This window comes from Melanaphis sacchari, unplaced genomic scaffold, assembly GCF_002803265.2.
Source record: "Melanaphis sacchari strain LSU unplaced genomic scaffold, SCAv2.0 Contig23_pilon_pilon, whole genome shotgun sequence".
In the NCBI taxonomy this organism is placed as follows: domain Eukaryota; kingdom Metazoa; phylum Arthropoda; class Insecta; order Hemiptera; family Aphididae; genus Melanaphis; species Melanaphis sacchari.
The window spans coordinates 1,253,040-1,264,736 of NW_020271114.1; the positions used below are offsets into that span (position 1 = coordinate 1,253,040).

General features: G+C 26.2%; 1 protein-coding gene across 1 annotated transcript; it reads right to left on the reverse strand.

Annotated features, from left to right (window-relative positions):
• Window positions 1-6,453: 6,453 nt before the first annotated feature.
• Window positions 6,454-10,521, reverse strand: LOC112594593 (dual specificity mitogen-activated protein kinase kinase dSOR1). The gene is made up of 8 exons (XM_025339460.1): window positions 10,352-10,521; window positions 10,044-10,272; window positions 9,744-9,856; window positions 9,561-9,669; window positions 9,311-9,487; window positions 9,044-9,230; window positions 8,681-8,850; window positions 6,454-7,087 (listed from the first exon to the last, which is right to left on the reverse strand). The coding sequence occupies exons 1-8, from the start codon at window positions 10,450-10,452 to the stop codon at window positions 6,968-6,970; spliced, it is 1,206 nt and encodes a 401-aa protein (XP_025195245.1). The 5' UTR covers window positions 10,453-10,521; the 3' UTR covers window positions 6,454-6,967.
• Window positions 10,522-11,697: the final 1,176 nt, after the last annotated feature.

Below are 11,697 nucleotides of genomic sequence, written 5' to 3' on the forward strand. Positions count from 1 at the left end.
GGTAATTAATTAATTTTATATAAATAAATATAAGGATTAAATTAATTGAATGGAGTAGCACGACAGACAGTGATACCTACCTCGTAAGATGTTAGTTCATATTACTTACTTCTCTGCTTGTATCAAACCTTTTGAACTTAAAAAACTAAAAAACTGATAGATAACCAATTAAAATATATATATATATATAGTAAGCAATGTTATTAAACAATTTTTTCAATAATAAAATTAAAATTTTAACAAATATTTGTATTTTTTTTTAGTTATCCCTAATTATTTTAAAAACTAATTAGGTATTGAAATTTTTCAATTTTGACCTCTCAGAAGTCCTATCTAAATCTAATTTGTATACAATAAACTTTTTTTAAAGTTAATAAACAGAAATTTTTTTTCTAGAAACAGTTCAAAGTTTAAACACATACAAAAAAAAATAAAAACACACATAATTGAAAAATCAATACATTCAATACTTTGTTTATAATAACTAACATATACTAAAAAAAACAAATAGATAAACTTCAAAAAAATGTTCAAAAGTATTTATTAAAAATAAACTTTTCATATAAAAACATCTATCCAAAACATTAGATTAGATATAAAACGTAAAATCAATTTCCCCTCAGATGTGTAATAAAAAAAAAATAACAGCTGTATGCCTGTATGTATAGTTATATCATGTGCGCCGTTAACTAAATATTAAAAAATATTATATAGAATTAAATTTTGTATTCTGGATGGAAAATTACAACGTGGGGTTATGTTATCATATATTATACCATTTATAACATATATAATATTATTTTTTTCAATCTAGAACGAAATTATCTGATACCTATGTAAATCATCAAGTTTCTGTGTGCCTGTGTACGTGTTTACATATTATTATGTATATTGCGTACCTCTATAATATGCATAGTGGATCTGTGGTTTTTCTCCGATCTCTGATAAAATGAAAAAAAACGTGCAGATTAGCTCTGTATAATAATATTATGTGTATCAGTGTGTATCTGTCTATTATTGGTTTACGAATATCAAATATATATCTGAAATATTTGTTGGCAGAATCGCAAATTAGTTTGCATTTGACGTTTGATTTGAACGGGATCCGTCATTACAAATAGTAAGTTCCTTATAAAGTAATAGTTTTAAGTAATGTAAAAATGGGGGTTTTGATATTAGCACCGCCACCGTCACAACCACCACTGCCACCGCCCCCGCCGCCTACTCCCCGAAGGGAGAGCTTAATCCGTTGGTGAAAGGGTGCAGGTGGCAGTGACAGTGGTACAGATGGTATCAGAATCCCCTGTTTACACTACTGTTATACTATTTCTAAACTCATATCAGTTATATTTATAATATTCGCCTAAAAATTTGACAAAGAACGATCAGATGAACGTATCTCGACAATTATGTCGGGTTCCATTTAAAAGTTTGATAAATAATTGAAATTTTAAAATACAGCTTTGATTTTAAAGTGTGCGTAAATAAGTATGGAATATGAGTTATAAATTATAATCAAATGTTTAAACTTTTTATATATTATAATTAATAATTATACATCGTAATATGTCTTATACCTACATAATAAATAATTATATGGGTACGTATGTTAGGTACTGCATACGGGTGTAACATGATGGACGATTATGAGTTGGTTCTTAGGTTGTCTACAGGTAACATACGTATTGGTTCCTGCAAGCTTTCATGATAATGCAATCTTATTAAATTAAATTTTTTAATTATTATGATATTTTCAATCAGCAACAATTTCCTTCCAATTTTAAACAGATTTAGTACTGTCTAGAATTATTATAGATAAATGAAATATTTCATACATCAAACACTATCTAGAATACCTAAGTATGGTTAACAATGTTGCTCAGTATAATAATAATTTATACATATTATACGTTATGAACGTATTGTTCCATAAAAATATTTTTTCTTACATCAATAATAATAATAATAATAATTAAGTGAAACTAAAAATTAGTGTGGTATGAATTTACAACATATATTTTGAACGTATTGTAAATTCAAAATTTAGTAGTCTTGACATGTGACTAGGTTAGTATTGTCACAAGACTAACGCTGACGATAAACAAACATAATCAATTTACTAAGTATAAAATTATACATATAAACTTTCCCAGACATCGTAAAACCTAATAAAATATTATAAGATTATCGATTTGTGCATATTAGTATATCAGTATTCAGTTATATACATATATACTTATAAGTAATTTTATTTGGGAACCAATTCAAACAGCTGTATACTGGAATGTCTGCAAAATATTTTTTTCAGGAATCAATTGTGCATATTGACCAACACAATTGCGCACAAAATTAATTAAATTTTATATTGTTGACTTAAATGATTATAATTTAAAAACTGTAGTTTAAAATCTGAACTAGGTGTTTGGTTGAAACAATGTTTTGCACTTAGATTTTTACCCTAGGAAGATGTAGTAGATGCTTTATTTTTATTTATTTTTTTTTTTTTTGTATTAGATAAAAAAAATATACAACTATACAAAATTTTGCACAACAAGTATTAATGTTGTAGATGGTTTACATATCGTGAAAGAGGCGCGATGTAGGAGGCTCCCAATGGAGCTACTTACTTAAGGGAAAATTTTTTTTTAGGAAAAAATAGTTTTTTTTTTTAATGGAAAAGGTTTCTGATCTATTTTCTTTTGAGTCTTCGTGGAGGATTGTCAGGGATGTGAATTGAAACAAGGTGTCTTATGTTGGGATTAGTATGTGTGTTAAATTTTTTGTATAATTTGAGGTAGACAGTTGTTGGAATTTGGTTTACATATTTAATTTTTAGGTCAAAGTGTAAGGATTTATTACTAACAAACCAGGGAGAATTAAGATGCTTTATAAATTGTGAAAATCCATGTCATGCATGTTCTCTGAAACTACTCATCCGATTATTTTTATTTTAAATGAAAGAGTACATCTCGGACCATATTTTAAGCTTACATCTGATTCCTCATATGTTAATGAAAAATTGAGTTATTAATTTTTTAAATGATCGGTAAATACGTACATAAAGATATTTTTTTTTCATCCGTATTAGTGTGTTACCAATTATTAGTTATTATTTAAAATTAGTTTTTTAGTGAATAGTTGATATAGAATAACAGTACAAAACTGCCTCCTCCTAAAATTTTAAATTTGTTACTTACCTAAATGTACTAATATTCTATAAATAAAATGTATTTTAATAATACCTAATTGTAATAATGACAAAACATAATAATGTACCTACTATAAATAAAACGTATAAAAAAATCTTCATTTATTTTTTAAATTAATTTGCCCCCTCCCCCCAAAAAATGTCTAGGAACACCCATGCAAGGGCGGATTTAAGTCAAATTTTTAAAGGGCGACTTTTTATACGCAAAAAAATTGTATTTAATATTTATCTTATTCTTGTATAGAAAAATACTTAATTTTTTTCTTGAAATTTTCATTTTAAAAATAAATAATTAACATTAAAATTACTTATATAACGAAATAATTATTTAATACATCTATTATTATTTTTTTCATATAATATAATAAAAATAAAGAAAAATATTATACTTGAATTAAAAAATTTTTTATTGAACTTTAGTTAAATGAAAAATAATTGCATAATACATAAAAAAATGTTATTTATTATATAAAAAAATTTCGTTGTACAGAAGTGATTTTTTAAAATAAGGACGGTAAATTTTTTTTTGGCATAGGGCGGCAAATTGTTAAATCCACCCTTGCGCTCATGTAAATCATACTACCCGTCTTTACCACAGGGGGAAAATATATTTGTCCTGAGGTAATCTGGGACCCAGTATCCAAATTGGTTGATGGTAAATATTGCCCGAAGAAGAAAACTATTCACAAGATCTATTGTGAACTCGGTCACGATATTATTTAGGTACTTGACTCAAATAAATAAGGTCTTAATTTTTAAACCCCCCCCCCCCCCCCCATGGAGATTTTTATTATCCTTTAGAAATTATTTCATTAAATCGTTGATAATCATAAGGATTATGTATACAAAACTAAGACATCGTTTTAAAATTCAAACATAATAATAAATTGATTGTTTTTTCGAAGTTCGATTAAATGTTAACAATAATTGTCCACGATGAGATTAGGCACATTATTCATCTTTTTAAAATTAAACCGTGTCGAGTTAATTATATTTTATTGGTAAAAATTAAAAATTATCGGGCCTAATTTAAAATTAAGCTTTTTATTATGTTTTATTGCCAGGCTGCATTTACATCCCCCCCACAAATACACCTTCGAATTTTTTAAGCAGATATATATCCACCCATGTTGTATTTATCAAAATATAGAAAAATACAAAATTTAAGTGTTTATGTTAAATAAAACAAATTATGAGCCTACTTATTACTTAGAATGCACTGCAGTCTTAAGACTCAAGGTTAGAATTTAAAACCTAGAGCATTCAAAAAATAATGTACGGAAGAGCTTTTGCAACAGGTTGAAAAAAGTAAGCAAACTTCGTCGTGTGACTCTTGACATCCTCAGAAAACATTTTCCACACATCTCATGAAATGTCGTAGTCCCTGGGTGAAATCATATCAGAAAGAAAGACTTGATTATAGAAAGTTATGTGCAAAATGAGTGCTAAAAAAATCAAAGACAAAAAGAAATGGAAGCTGACTCATAGTGTGTTACTTCTTTATGACAATACCAGACCTTCTGGTCCAGCTCATTTGGGAATTTGGGACCTACTTGTTTTATTTGGGTGAGATTTTGTGACTTGGTCATCCTTACTTCTCGGACTTGGCATCATCGGATTATCATATTTTTAATAAATTAAAAGAGTTTTCGAGTGAAGGAACAATTTTTTAACTATAAGGAAGTCCAAGAAGCTGTTTAAAAGTAGTTGATGGTGGAATGGAAAGAATATGACGATTGACGAGGGTATACAATAATTGTGGTCCTAACCCTTCAAAAACGTACCGAGGTCGACGGTAATTATGTAGAGAAATAATTGTGTTTTGACACATTTCTTGTAAATTTCGTTTAAACAAATGCATGTTCCTCGAACATATACAATGTGATATGTATAACATAATTGGATCGATTTTTTAAAATATAATATATCATTACAATAATTGATTAAATCTATAACGTTTAGAAATTGTTTAATAATAATATATTTAAATGTGAATATATGAAACTAAACAAACTAATCTTTTGATAATATTATTTTATTTGTAAAACGTGAAGATTAACTTTTTTCTCATGATACTAATTTTACTGCTTATATTTTTAATTTTTTAGATGCTATTGCATATAAATCATCATGGCTTTGAATAGATAATTGGTATCGAAGCATTTCATTGAGTACCTTTTATACAATGATTATTTATTATTCATTTTACATGCAATCATAACATAATAAATAAATCTGCATTTATTTTGTTCATTAGATTTTGAAATGGAAATAAATTAGACACACTCTTAAACCTTGATTTTTTTCATCGCAAAAATATTATCAAGGATGTTAAAGTTATAATTTTTTTAGTTATTAATTATGTTATTTATAAGTTTGTAAATATTTTTCAAGGTCTATATAAAAATAGAAGGATAATTCATACAAATATTGATAAAGATATTATTTTGATGTCAGAATAAGGTAAATACTTTAAAATACAACACAAAGAAGCCAATGAAATATAATACAGATAGAAAAATTCCCAGGAATAGGTATTAAACTACTAAATACTCCAACTGAATTATTCATATAATTGTTTTATTAATTTAAATGATAATAAAAAAAAAATGTTTAATATTTTTTCTATGATACATTTATATAGTATGAATAATAGTTATAATTATATTTAGGAATAAAATATGACATATGGTTTTCATTCCATTATTTTGTCATTAAATATTATAGTATAATAATACACAGTTTACTGCTCCTGCTACTACGGCTCCCATTGGCCTAATGATATGCCAAGACATTCAATGTAATTTTGATTATTTTACATTTTTAAGTACTATTCTATGTAATAATAATCAATACAGTTACATAAAGTAACATCATAATATAAAATAATGAAAAAAGAACAATGAACATATGGGTAAAAAAATTAAAAATAAAGATTTCTAAATTACTAAAAGCAATTGCATAAATCTACATTGATACTTTAATAAATGGACGATGGTAAAATGAAACAGACAGTGAGTTAAAGGGGTGCACTTTGAAGTAGCAGGAACAACTTATGAACTTAAAATAAATAAAGGTATTTACATTGGAAAATTAAATTTAGCAAATAAAATGTAATAAAATTAAATATAAATGTTAAAACTAATTATCTACATAACAGTAAAAAAAAAAAATTTACAAAAAAAAAAAATCACTGAATTAATTATGTTAGAAATATTAGAATTAAAAGCTTAATAGATCACATATATTAATTGAAAAAAATTAACTTGATTAAATAAAATTTAAATATTTATTTGCTCAATAATTATATATATTACTAACATTTCAAGCTTGATACTTGTTAACTCCAAGACGAAAATGTATATTGTGCTTATAATAATCTAACTTAGCCTGAGAATAGAAGCAGGCAAGTAGCCCATAGAGTTAAAAAATACAACAAACTAATAAAATTGAACAATGGAAAAAGAAATTAATGCTTTCATCACATAATACACGTAGAAAAGTTTATAAAAAACACACCCTTTGGATTATTAATTATAATTATCTCTAATATATTAAAAAATTACAATTAATTTCCTAATTAATAAATATATAGTATATAATTACCACCCTATCAAAGGCTACATAAACACAATCAAAACAATTTCTTGGCAAAAGCAATTATATTATATTAAGCTTGGGAGGGACATACTTCTAGACATTTCTGTCTAAATAGGAGTCCACAGCAGTGAGCCTTTGTATTAGGAGCAGTGAACAGACTCATGAGGCTGAATTTGAAGCCATTCTGGTAGGAGTAGTTGGAGTTAAACCTTTTATCTTACAAACCCATCCAGCGATATCAACTGGTTCGCTTTCTGCTTTCTTTATCCACTGATGATCCTACGAAATACAAAAATAATTATTTTAATACATTGCTTTATAATTAAATTTATTTATGTGTTATTGACTAATTGTTTAATACAAATAGTATACAATTTTAGAAATTATCATTATAGTCACACAATAAGTGTTTATGTTCTGCTGGTAAGTCTTAAAGCTAAAAGTCATATTTTAATGTATATAAACAACCTAATAATTTTTTTTTTTTCTAAACTATAAAAAAATATTAACAAGTGTTATATTTCACTTTCTAATGTTAAAATTATTTGAATGTAACAAGTTTGTTAATTTATTTATTTTACAAACTTGAATAATTGTGTGCAACTTATCTATTATATTAGTAATTGTATTAATCCTCATAATTTAATAAATTAATTATTATAACTCAATGCATACTTAAGTTGAGATTAGGCTATAATGTATGCACATGGTGGTTACATTTTTAACATTTTAGAATAAATATAAAACAGTTTAAAATTTAATGAAAATAAAATTACATAAAAAATAATTATATTTCATATAGAACTTATCAGAATTGACTGCATTAGTTATTTTAAGATGCACTCATTAAATTTGGTTTTAGGCAATAAATTCCTCAGAACAAAACAGAACATATTGGATATAACGGCGAATGCAATGTTAATATTATTAAAATTTCACACAATTAAAAACCAGGAAAGTCCCAGAAACCACTTTGCTACATATTAGGTGTCTAGTGTACCTTGTCATTTAAAAAGTTAATTGTAATAGTTGTGTTAAATTTGAATTCAATAATGAAAATCTTTACTAATTGGAAGCTGATTACTGATTTCAAATGTTTAGTCAAGTAAATTATTTATTAATACCAAAATTAAAATTCCTTTGATGAATTGACATTAGAAATTTCAAATTATATTTACCATTTTTTTTTAAACTTTAAACATTCATTGTTTTAATGTTTAATTTTTAACATTGTGAATGTGTAATATATATGTTGCTTGGACAAAGGCAGTATATTTTTGGTAAAATGTCTATATTATAGGTCTTGAACTAAATGTCCATTTAAACTATTTGGGGCATTTAATAGATAGGATTAATGAATTAATACAATTTTTAACATATAAAAAAAAAAACTAATGTTGATTTAAATAATAAAAATATTAAGACAAAAAATTTTTTTTAGTAAAATTAAATTTAAAAAAATATGTAGACAACTGATAATAGATGTTTATTTTCTGAATGTGATTATAATTCTAATTTAATATATTATGTTACATAGTATTTTTGTTTTTATTGTCTAAAATTTCTTTTTTTTTTTTTATTGAACTGTTTATAACATAAACAATGTATTTATTAATTGCTAATAATTCAATATCTATAATTCATATAAAATTAAATCATCAGAAAAATATAATTCAAATTGACTATTCAATTTTTTAAATTAAAAACAAACAACAAAATTGTTTAAGAATAATTATTAGTTAATGATGAGACATTGAAAAAATGTGATGTGATAAATAACTAAATTTAAGATTTTTTCAAAAACATTTTGCTATAAAATCCAAACCCAGTAATTAAAACAGAAATTAATATTAAGTAATAATAATATCTTACCATAAGCATTTTGAAATCTCCTCTTTCATTAGGATTTTTTTTTAAGCATCTATCTACAAAATCTTTGAAGGCATCAGAAAATATACCGGCTGGTAATGTTGGAGGTGGTTCATTAACAATGTAATCAAGGAGTTCGAATATGGCCATTGGCCTGGGTCCATTTCCATTTGCTAAAATAAAATCATATGTATACAAATGAGAAAACCATGCAAGCCAAGAATTCATAAATTATTTATGAAACAATATCATAAAATTATTTTATATACATAAAAAAAAAAATTTAAATGCTAAATGAGAATGAAAGTTTATTTCAATACTCAATCACTATACAAATATATTTTAAAATATTTGAAATTTTCTTACCGAAAACATCACCTTCAATGTTTTCTATTGCTTCAGTCGTCTGAGATCTAGGTCCAAATATTGACGCTAGAGTTTTAGCATCGGGTGCAGGTATAGGATACATTCCAATGGCCATTTCAACCAAAGATAATCCCAAGGACCATATATCACTTTGTAATGTATATTGTGTACCTTGTAGTCGTTCAGGCTTATAAATTAAGTTTAATAAAATTAGTTACAAAAATTAAAAGTAAAATTCTATCAATGGTTTTCTTTATTATAACTTACAGACATATATGATCTAGTACCAACAAATGAGTTAGCCATAGAGTCTATCAATTGACCAGATACACCAAAATCACATATTTTAATTTCTCCTGCACTATTTACCAAAATGTTACTGGGTTTGACATCTCGATGAATAATTGAATGTTGTTCTCGTAGATAAATCAAACCTTTAACAACCTAGAGAAATATCGAAAAAATTAATAAATACATTTTTGTTTTCTATAACAAAAAATTATTATTGTTGACGCACAGCAGCAGTTATAGTTCCAAGCATTGGCTCAGGTATTCGAGTTTTTTGCAATATGAGATCAAGGGAACCGCCGTCCATGTATTCCATACAAATACTAATTTCACCATCACTATAAACATATGGTAATTATAAAAATATATTAAATGATTGTTTATTCTAAATTATATACATTAATACAATTACCTGTAAAAAGCTCCATAAAAACCAACTATATGTGCATGGTTACACTCGTGTAAAATTTTAAGTTCCCGAATAATTTGTTTTTTTATTGCAGGCTTTACTTCTAAGTGTATGAGCTAAAATTAATATTCATATATATAAGTAAAAGTAAGGTGTAAAATCATAAAAATAATAATTATAGTAAATTATAAAATACGATTGACTATGTATTATATAATTTTCTGTAATATATTTTAGAGGTTTAAATATAAAAAAATAATTGTGCACATTAGTAAATCAATTGAGATAGTTAAGTTCCATTACTTTTCTAGCCATAATGAGTCCACTAGACTTATGTTTGACTTTCATGACCACTCCACCATTTCCAGCACCTAGTTCACCATCTTTCATTTTCTCAAAGTCTGCATCACTAAGTTCACCCCCAATCTTTTCTTTTTGACATAAAAATAATTCCATTCGCTTTCGTTGTTCGTCGTCCATTCCAACTCGGTCTAACTGTTCTTGTAAACTTGCTACACTTAACTTGTCGCATCTATAATTTACATAAAAATTATGTTAACTGACCAGACTTAACAGATAATTTTAGTCTTTGTAGTTTGTGATCTATTTACCCTGCGTCCGATGCTGCCGATAATGGTGCAGATGGTGACACAGGCTGTTGATTGTCAGCCACGCCAGGAGGAAGAGTCAAGTTTAATTTGTTTTTCGACATATTTCTTAAAGGATCCGACAGAAAAAATCTTTTAAAGATGAATGATGATTGATATTTGACGGGGTACCGTTATCGTTGTATTAATGATAAGGTATGTGTTAAGGAACAAAGTCAATTTGGATTTTATTCACCATGGTTGAGGATGTTGTAGTCAACTCTACCACGTACGTGGTACGAATAAACATTTGTTCCAAAGGTATTCAAAAATAAATTATAGAACAATAAGGTAGGTATAACAATAACACTATAGTTTTACTTTTACATATAGATAGATATTGCCGACATAGGTAATTTTGGAAAGACATTAATTGAAGCAAATTGTTTTCAAACAAATATGCATTGAAACAAAGTTAAAATTTAGGAATTGAAATTATTGAAATCATTCACTAATCATTGGAATAAGGTCTTTGGAAAACAAATTTGTGGAATAAAAGAAAGTAATCCCAAATTCAAGTAAAATAAAATTATTAATTCACTAAAAAATATTATGTTTTTCACTTTCACAGATGGTTATTCAGAAAAGTTTACAAATTAAAATATTCAATTATTCATGTTGATAGAATTTAATAACGTTTAGTACTCATTTAGACAATTAACTAGGTACTTAAACAGTTTCAATTTCACTAAGTAGCCGGTCAGTGTATCTGTCATCTGAGGACATTAAAATATCTTCTTCCCTAGAAGTTATGTTTTATATTTTGTAATCTATTTACACGTTTTATTTTTATATCACCATTCACTGATCATATGTACATGATTTAAGGCAAGGGTTGGCAATTAAATTCTATGACGATTCAGACAACAACAAAAAATAATATTTTCGAGGGACAGAAAAACTTAAATATTAGTTAATAGTTGTTGACGTTGTTGTATGTTGTATTATCGTGACTATTATTGTAAACAACGATAAACGATGCACATCGTCGTAATCTTTAAATATAAAAATAACTAATGCGAAAAACTAGTATTAAAAAAATATTTTTAGCGGTTCAGATATTTTCATTGCACGGGCAGGATTTTACTAAAATCGTTTTACCCGCGGGTTGCCTATTTTCGACCACTGATCTAAGACTTAAGGCTTTGGTAAAAATGTTGGTAATAATTATTTATAAAAATTTTACTTGGCAACACTGAACTATAGGACAGATATCTGGACTATTCTATTAATTTATTCTCTTTGGTCCAGTCTGAGTCATGATAATGATTTTTATAAAACTTTATCATGGTCCGAGTGGACTGAGCGTC